Source organism: Trachemys scripta, chromosome 14 (genome assembly GCF_013100865.1).
Source record: "Trachemys scripta elegans isolate TJP31775 chromosome 14, CAS_Tse_1.0, whole genome shotgun sequence".
Lineage (NCBI taxonomy): Eukaryota > Metazoa > Chordata > Testudines > Emydidae > Trachemys > Trachemys scripta.
The window spans coordinates 31512006-31528201 of NC_048311.1; the positions used below are offsets into that span (position 1 = coordinate 31512006).

At 53.7% G+C, this 16196-nt stretch overlaps 1 protein-coding gene across 2 annotated transcripts; it reads left to right on the top strand.

The window, feature by feature from the left end:
- Window positions 1-5433: 5433 nt before the first annotated feature.
- Window positions 5434-16196, top strand: SSTR2 (somatostatin receptor 2). 2 transcript variants are annotated; one of them, XM_034790399.1, is made up of 2 exons: window positions 5434-5591; window positions 13764-16196. In XM_034790399.1, exon 2 carries the CDS (start codon window positions 13847-13849, stop codon window positions 14960-14962), a length of 1116 nt encoding a protein of 371 aa, XP_034646290.1. In that variant the 5' UTR covers window positions 5434-5591; window positions 13764-13846; the 3' UTR covers window positions 14963-16196. The 2 variants fall into 2 exon arrangements, with proteins under 2 accessions (XP_034646290.1, XP_034646291.1); XM_034790400.1 differs by lacking the exon at window positions 5434-5591 and adding an exon at window positions 11813-12089.

The window sequence follows — 16196 nt, forward strand, 5'->3', positions numbered from 1 at the left end:
AGAAAGGGCAAATCAGCCATCTAACAGTCACTAATGAGGGTGCCAGCCGCTCTCTGCCCTCCAAATGCCCCCTCCCCTCGGGGCAGCCCTCTCCCTCTGACTCCTGGTGCCCTCAGAGGGGGAGATGACATCATACGCAAGCCTGCCAGGCAATTCACAGCAGCAATCAGTTACACCCCCTGGCCCGCTGTAAAACAGGGCAGTTTTGTAGCTGATACATGGGAAGTCAGCAGACAAGGGTTCTCTTCCTGGTTCTGACACTTACTCTTGTGGGACCGTGGGTAAGTCACTTGCACCTCACCCTCCAAAGAGACTCACCTACGGCTCCAGGGTGTGTGGTGCTTTGAGATCCTCAGATGGAAGGGGCTAGAGACATGCAAGGCTGTGGGTGGAGTTTGCTGACAGTCAGCTGGCACAAACCCCTGTGCCACTCGTCCACTGGTGCTTCTTGGGGCCTCACACTGCTCTCTGCGTTCTCCCTTCCCTGTTAACTGGTGGCAAACGAGCAATCAGGCGTGCGGGTTTCGGCACTGTCCGGCTGCCAGCCCGCAAAGCAGGAGCGGGTCAGCCCCCCTTGCAGGGGTGGTAACCACGCACGGACAATAAGTGAACAGCATGCGCTGAGCACAGGGGGGATCGCCTGTTACTTTGCACTGTTGTCAGCAAAAGGCCTGGGACAATGACCCTTTGTGGTGGCAGCTCAGCTGGTGAGAAGGGCCTGCAAAGCAGCGTAGAGGCGCCTGGCTGCCGGCAGCTGCCCTGAAAAACGCAGCTCTCCCCTTGGCACAGCTGGCATGGCCGGGGTGGGCCTAAGCCCTGGCTCTTTTGCAGGGGTACAATGGCCCATCGGGAACACCAGGACTGCTCTAACCCGAGCCAGCCCCAGGCGGGTAGAAGCAGTGCATGATTCAGCCAGGATCCGTACCAGCGTCGGGATGAATCTGGACGCGACTCCGGCGCTCTAGAGAGCAGGGAGCGGACAGGCCATGCAAGCCTGGGGACCTGGGAGCTGGAGAGAGACACAGAGAGCAAAGCAGCACGTCCCGTCTCGTCCGAGCTGAACAGAGGGGCGAGCAGTGGGTTTGAGGGGGGGAATGAGACCAGAGGCGAGAAGACATTTCAGGGGCTGGTTGTTAAAGGTTTGATAGAGCCATTGCTCTATAATTATGACTCATGCCTAATTCGTGCGGCATCTTTCATGCCAGCCCCATCCCGAAGCGCCTGGCAGAGATCAATAATCTAATTACAGAGTCAAAAGAGAGCAGAGGGAGAAATTGAGAGGCATGAGCAAGAGAGGAAAGAGATGTCCGCCAGCGAGCTCAGCCAGGAGAAGGCTCTCACCCCACCAGCGGGGATGCAGAAGAGAGAAGGGAGCAGGAGGGGAGAGTCCTTTTGAACTCTGGGGTTTTTTGCCATGTGCTGTTTAATGGATAAAATAAACACACCCGCTGACAGGGAGCGCTCAGCATGGCACGTTCTGGTGCCCCGCTGATTCCAGCCGTGCACTCGGCCTGGGGAGAGCAGCGGGCAAAGGGTCAGCAAGTGATGCCCCCCAGAGCGGCAAGGGGCAAGAGACCCCCCATGATCTGCTTCCTCCACCAGTGCTGGGGGGAGACCGTGCAAAGGCCTCTCGTAGGGAGGCTGAGATGGGTCCTGTGACCTTCTGGGAAGACCCTGATCTTTCCCCTTCCCCTTTCCCCTCCCCTCCCCAACACCAGTCAATAGCTACCAACACCCGTGGCTGCCATTCCAGCCCTCATTGGGGAGCTCATGCATTAGTACCAGGAGCCTGTGATTATAGCCTGTGCCTCCTGCTCTCCTGGGCCAGAAAGGTAGGACACAGCCCCTGCTAGAAACATCCTCACTCCACCCCCCCACTCCCCGGCTGGAGGGGCAACCCCACAGGGGAAGTACAGCCGAGTCAGCGAGATCTCCCCCGCAGCCTCAGTTTTGCCCGAGTACCACGTGCACAGGACCAGGCCCTCAGGGAGGAGACAGGCACCTTTTCCCAGGCTCACCTAGGCCTGAGTGACCATCTCTGAGCCTTGTTTCTATTCCCCGAAGATCAAGGCAGAACATGGTTATTATGCAGCAGTCGCTGATGTGCTAAGACAAGAAACCCGGCCAGTCCAGCTGCACGTGCCGGGTGTGTGAGTTCAGCACAGGCAAAGAGCCGCATGGGGGCGAGGGGGCTGGCGGGGAAGAGCGCTCTCACATGGCTGGCTGGTGAGCAGAAGGCTGCAGGTGCATGACTGCTTAGACGCTTGCTGGGGCTCCTTCAGAACAGCTGTGCAATCCAGGTGGCGAGAGGGGGTAAGCGGGTATCAACAGCCCAGTGCTCCAGAGCGCAGTCAGGGACCCCCAGCCCCTGGGAACTTAACTCACCCAGAGCCGCTTTGCCTTCATCTGCACAGAACGCTGCGCGGCCTGGGCTCCCTGGGCTGCGTAGAAACAGCCACGCAGGGAAACAGGGCAGCGTAAGAGGGAGACGTAGATGGATGCAGACACAGCGCCGCCCCTGCAAGCACAGAGGAGAGGACAGAGGCTGGAGGTTGGTTTCACCGCACCGGGAGCATCCATTTAACCCAATCAGTCCAGAAACCAACCCAGCTCAGTGCAGGCCCTGCTGGGGACATGCTCCCTTGGCCCTTTTTGTTGTGCCAGTTCCTTAATGACTTAAGCAAACTTGGGTAAGTTCCCCGTGTAGACCAGCCCTTAAACCTGGACCGCTTAGCTGTCCGGAGAGCACCCTGATCGTGGCTGGGAGCCAAAGGTGCTGTTGCAATACAAATAAGGCATGAAGTTTCCCCACAAGCCTTTCACTTCCAAAGCCTCGAGAGAAACAACAGAATGCTTGAGGGGCAATGACACAGCTGGGGGTGGGGAGCCCAGGACAGGGGGCCAGTGGGTTGGGATTGAGGAGCACTGGAAGAAGTGTAGCTAGGAGGGGGAGACCCCAAGACTAGAAAGGCCGGGTGTGCTGGGGATTAGGGGGATCAGCAAAGAGATGCGGGGGGGGCAGCTCGACCCCCTGTCTCTGGGCTGTGCCTGGCTCTAATCAGCAAGCCACAAAAAAACAACAAAACCCAGTCCCTGATCCTGATTATGAGGGGAGGATTAAAATTGAAACCCACACTTCCTGTAGCCGGGCTACACCGAGCCTTTAACTGTACTCTGATTGAAATTAACACGCCTCTCCCTTTCTCCTGGCATGGAAAACAGCGACAGGCCACGTGTTCGTTTATTACATTTCAGGGCAAAGGGGCTGGATGTTTAGCTCTTTCACTCCACTTTTATTTGGCTTGGACTTTATGTCCAAACAAAGGGCCAGATTCTGGCCTCAAGGGCATTGATGTAAATCCAGAGTAACCCTACAGCGATGGATCAACATGGCTGCTCCAGACAAGTCACTGAGATCAGAATCCGGCCCTAAAAGAAGATAGTTCTCATTTAAGTGGTCACGCTTTTTTAATGTTACAGACTCAATAATAAATTGATTCTGCGTGTCTGGGGTGCTGCGGTAAGGATCCAGGCCTGTCTATTAGGCTCAGAAGCAAATGCAAAGTTTTTCCTTTCCCAGTCGGTGACGTAATTGACTAGCTGGAGCCACTGTGGCAAACACAATTATTTTCCAAATGGAAGGAAAGCAGGGGAACGCTGTTAAAGGTAGCTCTCGTTGGCAGCGGAAGCCAAAGCCGGTCTGTGTCTGAGCTATAGATGGAGAGGAGGCGGATGTGCAGACAGCAACACGGGTATAGGAGGCAGAGAGGGCAGCGCACTGCTAGGCATTCGTGAGAGATGAAATGACACAGTCATCATTATCGGCAGTGGCCTTATCAATGCTATAATGCTGCTGGAATGAGAGGGCCAGCTGAGTGCCCCTGTTGGGCAACTGGGGGCATTGCGGGGGGGGGGGACGACTCCCATATTCCTCTGAAACACTCTAATCAGACGGGGAGAGCGCAGAACAAGCTGGGAGAACGAGGTGTCTAGAACACCTTATTCACAGCCCTGCTTCATTCCTCCCCTGTATGCTGCCGGCCCCTGGCTTTCGCCTGTCTGTGCTAGAAAACTACACCCATTTGGCTAAAATTGATCTAGTTAAACCGGTCCAAACCTCTAATGCAGGCACACTTAAACCAGTTTAACTCTTCCCTAGATGGGTGCAGCAAGATAGCTTCCAACACGGGCTAAGTCAATAGGAGCGAAGGTTAAGGCAGAGCAAGTGTGGCTGCATTAGAGATTTGCACCAGTTTAACTCACATATGAGTGCATGTTACTAATCTGGACCAGGCCTCAGGTCCCTTCCTTGGTCTAGTCAGTTTGATCTCACACACACACACACACACAAAGCCACTCGCAGTTCAAGATGTCTCCATTAACACACACAATACACCCCAGCTCTGACACAGGAGACCATCCTCTCAGTCCTGGTTCCCTGGCCTCTTCCAGAGCCTCTGCAGCCCTGGCCTCTGGAGAGACCCCACCAGGCCTGTGACAGGGACCTCCAAAAATGTCAGAGGCGAGCCCACACAGAGCAGAGATCAGATCCCAAAACACTGGAAACACATTCGGTTTTGGTGAGAAAAGTGGCGCGTCAGCAGTGAAAAAACAAACCGCCCAAGCCCCCGCTCCGATTGCAGATACGAGCGCTCTCTCCCACAGGGGGAGTTAGATTGTGGTGCATTTAAATAGCCATGACGCACTCATTCCAAAGACAGAGCTGCCGCTCACTAGCATGGTGCTAAATCATTGCTAGAATTGCTTTATTCTACCAGGAGGATTATTGTGTGAATTACGGTAGCGCCTAGAGGCCCCGACCAAGATCAAGGGCCATTGCGCTCCATGCAGTATATAAGTATGGTATGAAACAGTTCCTGCCCCAAAAAGCTTCAATCAAAATGGACCAGACAGACCCAGGGAGGCTTATTAGCTCCCTTTTACTGGGAAACCGAGGCATGAACAAAACTAAGGGCCATCTTCTCTGATGGCATAAATCAGGATCACGTCATTGACATCAAAGTCACTTGCTCAGATTTCTATGGCAAGCCAGATCTCCGGTACCCTGAGCCAGGGCCTTAGCTACCTCTCAGACGGGCCCATGGGAACCAGAACGGCTGGTCCCTTTGGCTCCTGGCTCGTTCTCCGTGTTGAAGCTACGGGACTGCGTAGGGCAGGTGATAAGGCTATGTCTGCGGTGCGTGGCGCCAGCCATGCCGTGAGGGACGCAATGAAGGCCTGATGACTTGGCTTGCTCCTCTTACGCCCATCGTTTGGCACAAGCTCTCTTTTCCCACCCCGGTGAGGCCATCGGGGAATCCCCCAGACCAGGGGATTCCAGTGGGGAGAAAGGGGAAGCTTTAAATGACCATGGATCAATTCCTCCAGCATAAACAAGCCTCAGAGCGATGACCCGGCGTTTCTGCTGTCAATAATTAACAAGGCAGAGAGCAGCCGGAGCTGCGGGGGGGACCACCAGACTATCTAGTCACAGGACAGGAGCCACATTTAGGTGGAAGGGGATGGGCCTGGTTGAGAGGCCCCCTGCCTGCACCGGGATTTCCATACGCAGCAACCAGGCCGGCACTCTGGTAAGTTCTGCTCTGGGTGAGCGTATTCCATTCGTTAATGTCACTGCTCTGCACCGCTGGGCTATGGTTTATCCCTCAGCGTGTGTGTAATTAATTCTCAGTTAACATTCGGGGGGACATCTGCTCCCCCATGTTCCTTCAGGGGAGACTGTCGGCTCCTTTCGCCACACTGTGGTGCCAAATCCACACAAGCGAACGATGATTAAAATGCCTCCGGGTTGAAAGGGAACGACAGAAAGGGCCCCATCCACGTGGTCGGGGGCAAACCGTTCCTACACAATCTGGTGCTGGCATTAGCAGCTAGAGATGGCAGGAAGGGGCACTGATTGGGAGGGAAGATGGGGAGAATCTTTGGAAGAGTCTGGATCATCATCAGGGGTAGCTGGAGGCTTAAGCAGTCAGGATGAGGGGCAGATTGGACGCTTGAAGCACAGGGGGAAGAAAACACACCAGACTGCTGCACTAGGGGCCACAGCACCTGAAGAATAATCCCACTACTGCCACCAATTTCATAGTTTCAGAGTTTAAGGCCAGAAGCGATGATTAGATCATCTAGTCTGAGCTCCTGCATATCACAGGCCATTACATTTCACCCAGTCATCCCAATACTGAGCCCTAATTTGGCTTAGACTAAAGCATTTCATTCCCCAGAAGGCTCAGCTGTATGCCACAGGCAGAGAACGGAAGAGAACAAGCTGCCACCAATGTCCGAGGCCCCTGCAATGCCAGGGATTTGATTAGGTGGGACATACTCAGGTGCTCCCAGCTGGTGAGATACACCCCACACTGCAGAGGAAGGCAGGAAAAAAAAACCAATGTCACAGCTAATCTGACTTGTGGAAAATTCCTTCCTGACTCCAAACTGGTGCCCAGTATGACCCCGATCATGTGAGCAAGACTCACCAGCCAGGCATCAGATAAAGAGGATTTTGTCTACCAGCTCAGAGCCCTGATCCACCCTGTCTGGTGTCCCATCTCCAGTGGCGGCCAATCATTGCCAAGCACTAGTGTGAGTCCTTGAGCTGCTACCCACACTCCTGCTCTAGGTCTGGCTCCCCATTGCTCAGATGCAATAACCCTGACCTACTTCTTGGGAGGAGTGTGGGTAAGGCTTCGTTAGTTCTTGCACGATGCTTTACGATCATCCGGAGACAACTACGGCAGAGGTGGGAAATATCATTTCCCAGAACCTCAGTGGAATCTTGTCCGAACGAGGGAGCACTCTCTGCAATGACCCCTTTGCCTTTTGTTGTGGCTGACACAACATCTACTCACCCAGATCTGCGCTTTCGCCTGATAAGAGAATCCAGATTCTGCTCCCTTTTCCTCTAAAGCACGTGAGATTTCCCCAGCTATGGTGCCATTGCAGCTTTATTTTTAAACTGAAACCTACGCAGTAACGCCATAAAATAGTCGCATAAAATCCCCTTCCTAGCACTGGCAATGCTTGTCCAAAACACAAACCGTTACCCCCAGGGGGAGTCGAGAAGCTAAACGCTCAAGGAATGTGCTGGCTCACGCCAAGCTGTACTCAGTTAATTAAACCCGTCAGCAATTTAACAACAAGCCTGTAACACACAATGGGCCCCATTCTGCTCTCGCTGACACCGGAGGAAAACAGTAGTAGCGGCAATGAAGTTGACTCAGCGCCCCCGATGTGAAAAAGAGGAGAATCCGGCGCAGGGGGCGTAACCGCTCCATCCAGAGCATTAATGGTGTTGATAAAAGGAAAACACTTCTGTTTCCAGTTGGCAACTTCTCTGCAAGCTGGTTGTGCTTCTCGGCTGGTGACAGAGCAATACAAAGAGAAGTGAAGCCCACGCTGGGAAATCGGCCTTTCCTGACGCACCATCCGAAAGTTCCAACAGCCAGGGTGAAATTCTGGTCCTAACAGAACCAGCGGCAACATTCCCATTGATGTCCACAGGGCCAGGATTTCACTGCATGTCAGTTCCCCAGTGTATCTCACCAAGGGAGAAAACCATCGTGGTAAAGTCTGAGCAATATATTAACTGAGCTACTGTCAAGCCTGCCTGCCTGCTAGCCGGGGGAGCACAAATTGGCAAAGACATTCTGGCCTCTAAGTTTGGGCGCCTCTATTTTTTAGAAGCCAGTCGACTTCCCGGTCAGATATTCCCTTCTGCATTTCTCTCCCACTGGTTTTACTGTTCGTCAAATCAGCATGGAAACTAGATCGGACTTTAAGAACCCCCTCTGGCTTCTCCTGCCTACGTCCCCTGCCTGTCACCCGCGTGGGACATCCCATGTAGTTATTCACAAATGGTTTTAATGCTACACACAGGATTTTGAATTTGCATATGGAACAGGCTGCAGGGGTGGGTGAAATCATAACAGCCCATCTCCTCTGAACCGGCATTCACAGAAATATACAGGATCTGCTCCTACGCTGGGTTAGAAATCAGCCCTAAATCTTAACAGGATCTAAAATAGCTTAGAAGGACCCTCTCAGCACAAACACTGATAGACCCTGCTCACCATCGCTGGCCAAATACCATTTCAATCAGCCACGTAGATGCTAGTCAGTCATTTTTGTTTGGTTTTTGGATCGGGGTTTGGTTTAGATGCAGGTCGGCTTGTACGCGAGCGTGTATGCTAAATGCATTTCAACAGCTCAGAGATGTGTGAATCAAATTACAGCAAATCTCTGCGCGCTCTGCTCAGTAGGAAAGAAGGAGCAGGTGCTATTGGGCTTCAGGGCACTGAATAAAGCATCGGTCAGCAGAGAGAATCTGTAACTAAGGAAGTCACACAGCATGTAGACATCAGGCCTGGTGCAGCGGAATTTGTCATAGAAGGAAGGAACTTAGCTGGGGCATGCACACAAGTCTATGGGTGGGGAGCTTATAGAGGAAGAGAGAGTGTATTGTCCTGGAGTTGGAATGATCAGAGCATGTGGAATGGTTTACCTCGTTAGCAATGCAAACTGGGGGTTAGGGTGGGGGGAGAAATGGAATGCCCCTTACTGATCTAAAGAGGGAACTGACAGCACCCCAAGAGACAAGGTGGGTGAAGTGACATCTTTTATTGGACCAGCTTCTGTTGGTGAGAAAGACAAGCTACACAGAGCTCCCCTTCAGGTCTGGGGCGGATTTTTCACACCCCTGCGTGACGTAACTGGGTGAACCTCACTTTTTAGCATCGAGCTGGCCTAGTCTCCTCCGTTCCTGATGGGGAGAGCCAGCGGAGAGAGGATAAGCCCCTTGTATGTGGTCACACAGCAGGGACAGGAACTGCACTCAGCTGCCTACCTCCTCCCCAGTGCCCTGAGCTCCCCTCTCGTCGGTAGCAGTAAGGAATAACTAAACCCTTGTGGGAATGGAGGTGCATTCCCAAATACTGTGCTGACCTCCAAGGGAGCCCTACAGTCAGCTCTGGCTGAAGTCACCAGAAAAGGCAGCAGTGTGTGGTCATCGAGCTTGTCCTCTTCTCAGAAAGTTCCCATTAGCTGTCTGCTCCTGGGGGGCCGGGACTGACACTGACAATGCAGCAGAGAGCCCCAGCCCTGGGTCAGCAGAGGTGGCTGCAGGGCTGTGTTGGCAAAGGGGTTTGCAATGCAAGGGCTGCTTGCACTGCGTAGGCACCCACCCATACCTGTGTCCAGCCGCTGCTATCGGCCTGGTCATTCAAACTGATGCCGAATGGAAAGGAAAGGTTCTTCCCGTGGCTGGGGGCGGGTGACAACAATGTGCAAACCGCCTTCCGCTAAGTCCAAGGAAACGTCAGCGCCCGGCCTTGGCTTCCCCACAGAGCAGCTGCCTGGATCAAGGACAGCATCTAAAGCGCCACACACGGGACTCAGCAAGGTACAAATAACCCTCTCACTAGGACGCTGACAGCTGCACCATCTGCTCTCTCAGATCCCTGATACCCTGCACTCGTTTATGAGCCTAATTGGGATATTTATTTCCAGGCTGTTTATTTCAGGGAATGGATTTTTCCATCCTCCTTGGGATTTATGAGACTGTTAATGATTTTCCTTTGCACCCCAAGGGCTTCAGCTCTGCCTTGGGACATGAACTTCCAACCACAGGTGGGAATTTCAGCCCCTCTCTGGGTTAATCACTCGGGTCTTTGGTCCAAGCTGCTCTGCATTTCCTGCATTCTCTTGTCTCTTTGATAAGCGATGAAGGAGGGTGCAGGGAAGTAGCTATTATTTTATTGCATCCAAGCTCTCCCACAAACCAGAGCAGAGGTTAACTCCCCCAACCCTGCTCAAGTCATTGTTATTTGGTAACTAACTCCTGGTGGAAGACAGACTGCCCATCCATAGCTCTCGGCACATCACACATTCCAGGCAGAGATCTCAAAGCACTTTGCAAAGGTTGCATCACACTCTCCACCTCTCCCTGTGCTCTCGCCAGGACAGCTGGGACCTGGAACCCCTTGTTAGCCCCAGGAGTTGAACTCATGGGGCCAGGGTGCTGTCTGTGCACTTTCCCAGCTGGGATTACTTCCCCATTTCAGGGCCATCAAGACTGTTTAAGTGACACGTTGGTCTGATCGGTCCTGCTGCAGCAGGCAGTTCCAGCGGTAGCAGACGCATCGGTGTGTTTTTCCCCCGCACGTCTGGGTTTATTCTCTTAAACCTGGTGCCAAGGAGAGTCATGGCACTGGCCTCAAATAAATCTGGAAGCAATAATGAAAAGAAATGGAGTCTCACAACACCCGCTTCAGGGGAGAGAACTCGACAGCGGTGAAAGTCGAGGCACAAGGAGGGTGAGTGATTCAGTGCCGGAGCCTGCATCCTCTACACCCACAAAAGCACCTTGCTGAAGTCAGCATGTCTGCTGCAGCGAGCAAAGACAAATCATGTGAGCACACATGCAAGGCTGGGCCCTTTCCTTGTGTCACGCAGCTGGGAATCAACTGGCCCAGGGGTTTTGGTTTGTCTCAGTCCCCTGCACTAAGCACACCCAAAGGAAAGCAAGTCAGGATGGAAAGGAACAGCAGGCCTGATGGCTCTCCCCTGGATAAACAATATAAGCTCTTTTCAGAGGCCTTTTCTTTCCAGTCCCCGTTTGCTCAGATCAGGGAAAAGTCCTGTAGAAACACGACACTGTTTTCTGATCAAAGAGCCTAAACTAGTGAAACTAAAAACTCCAACGCAGAGAAGCAGAGAAAGTAGATTAGATTCGCTCTCCCTTCCATGGTTCATCTTTAAAAAATGATCCTGGAAAAATCTCACCCTCCTTCATTCATGTTTTTCCACCTTCACCCCACCACACTGCCTTGCTCCACGCCAGCCTGGTGCTCACTTGCTGCACTCCGAACAGAGCCTGCTTGGGACATCCAACCTGCGCTGGCTACAGGCTTATCGCCCACCCTCACAAGTGCCTCTTGCAGGGGAAACCTAGCTCCCTACTTGGGTGCGCCTCTCATTTGAGGCCCTCCCACCCCATCCTTCCCGTCTCTGGTGCATGTAGGTCTCATGGCTACCTTCCCTTTCTGCAGTGCTGCACATCTCCCTTAGCCCCCTCACCCCCTGCCCCCCAATAAAACCAACCCCCTCTGCTCCTCAGCAGCTTGCCGGGTGCTCTAGCCACTCAGCGATTGCTTGGAACAAATTCCTTCTTTGGGGGCAAAACCACTGTGCAGATTAAACCGTAGCTCGGAGGAACGCGGCTCGTTTCTTGCATGCTGGGCTTGCTGTGGGGGCGACAACGTTCTTGGAGAGAAAATTGGTTTCCCTGGGGGTTTTAAAAGCGGCTTGAATTTGAGGCAAAGGAGCGGGAGCTGCGTTCCCCTCCCCCTCTCCTTGTGTTCTGGCCACATGGGGAGGGGGACAACCCTTTAGTTCCCTAGGTCCAGATCAACGCACCCTGCATCGATTCCCCCCCCCCCCCCGGGTGGTCATCCTCCTCCCAAGAATGCAGCTGCGTCTGGGCACGAGCACACCACCCGCTGTGAGACGCACACGCGGCGCGGCAGCTGCATTGGCCCCACTGCATGCCACTGTGGCATCACCCCCGCGCCCCCCCCTTGCCAGCCCTGCCTCTGCTAAATCCCCGGGCAGAGCCGAGGGATTTTCCCACGTCCAATTCCGTCTGCCTCCTGCAGGGCAAACCGGCCCCCTTCCCTTCTGCAGCGGGGAGGAGGGGCAGGGGAGGGGGCTGCGTGCTCAAAGCTCGGCCCCTGCCCAGAGACGCTGCCTCCCCCCGGCACAGAACCCGTGCACTGGTGCAAAGAGAGCAGTTGCTTTGCATGACGCAGCCGCTGCGCGTGGGGCAGGGGCAGGGGCAGGGCAGGGGGAGAAGAGGGTCTCTCCTCGCCTCTGCTGCTGGAGGAGCACCTGGGAGATGCTCCTGCGGCGTTAGCTCCGCCTGGGTGCGAGCCTGAAGCCCGCTGCGGGCGCCTGGCTCCCGGCGCCTCGTCCAGGCAGGCAGCCGCGGAGCTCCCGTCTCCCCGGGCAGAGCTGGGGTCCCTGCAAACCGGGGCAAAGCTGCGGCAGGAGAAACGCCCCCCCAGGACCAGAAAAATGTGAGTGAGCGCGAAGGGGAGCTGGGCTGGGGCTGCCAGACTTGCAGCAGGTGCAAACTTCTGGAGGGGGAAGGCAGCTCTGGGACCTGCGGTGGGGGAGGCTGCAAGGCAGGGCTGAGATCTGACCAGGCTGGGGCTTTCTGGGGGGCTCCGGAGAAACAGCCCCCCCCGGTTGTTTGGAGCCAGGGACAGCCTGGCTTGGTGCAAAGGGGAAGAGGGGGGCTGGCCGGCTCTTCCCTGCTCGGGAGCCTGTGACTAGCTGCGGGAGGGGGGCTCGGGTTTGGGGGAATAGCTTGGGGGGGGGGGGCTCTTTGGGGAATGGGTCTCGGTTTGCTACCAGGAGCTGGGGGAGTTTGCAGAGTCCTTCACTTGCTCCTGGTGGGGGTGAAGGGGAAACGATGCATGTGCGTTTTGGGGAGGGAGGCAGGTTGGGGGGGGGCTCCTTTTGAATTTTTTCTGTGCCCCCTCCCATCTTTTCCATTCTTCTCCCTCCCCATCTTCACTGAACCCTTTGAGGCTTGCCCCCTCCTCTGGTCTCAGCAGCGGCTCTGGCAAGGAGACAGCCCCCCAGTGAGCTCGTGTTCCCCCCCCAGCCATCAGGTCTCATTCCCTCTCATCCCTCCCCTGCCCCACGCTGGCTTTCCTTACCCTCCGCCTCCCCGCACTAATCCCCTGCCCCAGGCGAGGTCGGAGCCAGTGCCCAAGGCAGGGAACAGCCCCTCCCTCCCTGAGCCAAGCCGGGGGGGGGGGAAGGGGCTCAGCCCTTTACCCCTTTGGAGCCCAGTTCCCGGGGATCTGCACAAGAGAAGCCCGGAGGACTAGGAGCCAGGAGGGGCTTCTCTGCCAGCGGTGGCCCTTCTGCTGAAGGTGCCAGTTAAGACATCCAGCAGCGTCCTGTTGCTCCCGCCACAGCGCAGCTGGAGCAGATGCACACCAGCCTAGCAAGGGGCTCGTGCTTGGACTGAGTAGCAGACAGTTTAGACAGGCTGTGCTGAAGTTGCTGCTGGAGAGGACGGTCTGGGGGAGTTCGAGAGGATGGGATGGTGGACTGGGGGGGAGCGAAGGGAGAGGAAGTGCAATTGGAAAACATGCAAGATTGTTCAGGGTACCTATAAAAAAAATGAAAACGATTTGCCTTGGTGCATGCGTTTCCCTGAGCGTTCGAAAGGGCGCAGAACAGGTTTTCCACAGGAACCGGCTGCCGCAACAGATCTTTCTTAGCCCCGAGTCGTCATAAAAACCGCTGGCACATTTTAGTTGGTTTCATTGAACTAAGGCTCGTCCATGCTACAACTGTATGTGATTTGCCAGGCCAACGCCATTCCTGGGGTAACTCTGCTGCCGTCGATGGGTTTTCCTCAGGACGGGGTTTGGCCAGTAATATTTTAGATGTTACAAAAACACCAGGAAGGAAAGAAGAAATTTCTAACCTGCCTGAGACCAGTGGTCTAGCTAGGTCAGCCTCCTGAATAGGACACAGGCTTCAGTGGAAGGTAAAGAAAAACTGCAAGAGGTAGTCATGGGAGAAACTGTCTCCAGGGAACATTCCTCTCTGCTGAACCCCTCCCCCCCCAACCCCATCAGCAAGAAGTTGTCTTAAGCCCTGAAGCAGGAGGGTTAAACAATAACAAAGGCGCTTCTTTATTCTTGTTTTGTTCTCTGTTTGATTTTTAGATCTCTCTGCCCCACTCCCCTAAACAAACAAAGATGAGAACTCATTTCATCTGAGTTTTACCTGCCCCGTGAACAACGGCACCATGGATCTGGCGTACGAGCTGCCCAATGTCACTGAGTTTTGGTTCTCCTCGGCCTCCCAGTTCGACAACTTCTCCACGGAGATGTCGGCCAACGCCTCCCAGAACACTACGGGCCAGCATTTTGACCTGACCAGCAACGCCATCCTTACCTTCATCTACTTTGGGGTGTGCATCATAGGCCTGTGCGGCAACACCCTGGTGATCTACGTCATCCTCCGCTATGCCAAGATGAAGACCATCACCAACATCTACATCCTGAACCTGGCTATCGCAGATGAACTCTTCATGCTGGGACTGCCATTCCTGGCCATGCAGGTGGCTCTGGTCCACTGGCCCTTCGGCAGAGCCATCTGCCGGATTGTCATGACGGTGGATGGGATCAACCAGTTCACCAGCATCTTCTGCCTGACCGTCATGAGCATCGACAGGTATCTGGCTGTGGTCCACCCCATCAAATCCGCCAAGTGGAGAAGGCCCAGAACAGCCAAGATGATTAACGTGGCCGTGTGGGGCGTTTCTCTTCTGGTCATTATGCCCATCATGATTTATGCCGGGATCCAAAACACCCATGGAAGGAGTAGCTGCACCATCATCTGGCCAGGCAAGTCCAGCGCGTGGTACACAGGGTTCATCATCTATACCTTCATTCTGGGCTTCCTGGTGCCCCTCACCATTATCTGCCTTTGCTACTTGTTCATCATTATCAAAGTCAAGTCCTCTGGGATCAGAGTGGGCTCCTCCAAGAGAAAAAAGTCAGAGAAGAAAGTCACCAGGATGGTCTCCATTGTAGTGGCAGTCTTCATCTTCTGCTGGCTTCCCTTCTACATATTTAACGTCTCCTCCGTCTCCGTCTTCATCACCCCCACGCCCTTCCTCAAGGGTATGTTCGATTTCGTCGTGGTCCTCACCTATGCCAACAGCTGTGCCAACCCCATCCTCTACGCCTTTTTGTCCGACAACTTCAAGAAGAGCTTTCAGAACGTTCTCTGCCTGGTGAAGGTCAGTGGCATGGATGATGCGGACAGGAGCGACAGCAAGCAGGACAAATCCAGGCTAAATGAGACCACGGAAACTCAAAGGACTCTGCTCAATGGTGACCTTCAGACAAGCATCTGAGAGGACTCCAGGATTGCCCTTCTCAGCTGTCCTCTTTCCTCCTCCTCCTCCCCACTCCTTTATATGGCAGTAGCACATAGCAAGTCAGGTCAAGAGTACTTTGTCTTTGTTTGCTTGTCTTAGGGGATGGTAATGCGGGGATGGGGGCCTGTACCAGGAGTAGCCTCTCAGCAGAAGGCAGGTAGGTTTTGAATATTCAGAAAGATGGTGCTCAAATGCAACTTCATACATGGAAAAAACACACACACACACACACACACACACACACACGTGTTTAAATATATAACATGAAGTCATGGGCCAAATTCATTCCTGTTGCAACTGCATTGGCTGCACTGGTGTTACCCCCAGGGATGTGTTTGGACATTCAGAACATGTTCACACATCTCTAACCACACCCATGTATATGGGCAAATTCAGTAGAGTTGCACACGTGTAACTGAGGGCAGCACGTGGAGGCATTTCTGCTAGACTTGGTTACACATACCAACATGCTCCATACAGCATAGATCACATATGTCTAGACAGAGCTATTCACGTCTGCTTCTTTGCAAAGCAGGAGACTCAGCTGAATATGAGAGAGAAGTCTTAAGAATCAGAGCACACACACACACACACAGATCCTCCAGTAGGACATGAAAAATATTTCGTTTTATTACCCAACTAGTAACATTTTATATTTTTAAGACTGAATCTCCTGAAGCTCCCCTAGTTTTATGAGACTAGTACTGTATTTATTTACAAGTTGCTTTTCCTGCCACCGGGGAAGCAGCAGATCAAAATGAAAGAAATCACATCGGAAGGAAAATATCCCAGCCCCAGTACTCTCTCTGTGTGTGTGTGTGTGTGTGTGTGTGTGTGTGTGTGTGTGTGTGTGTGTGTGTGTGTGTGTGTGTGTGTGTGAGAGAGAGAGAGAGAGGATGGACAGATAGGACTTAGATCTCTTAAGAGATTTGGAACCCAATTCCCATTACAATGGAAGCCTTGAGGCAGCCTGGAAAATCTGTTTATATACACACACCTGTGCAGGCGGATACATGGTGGTGGTATATACGTGAGCGGTTATATTTGTGGTGCACCTTTGATCACCTGACCTGGACTCTGCCCACCAGTCCATCTATCCAGCGCTACTTCTCACATCCCAGACCTTAGAGCAGCTTCAAATACAGCCCCTTTCCCTCCCTCCATGCCCCTGCTTAAATCAACTTGCCATAAAAAAGCTTTTCTCCTCTTC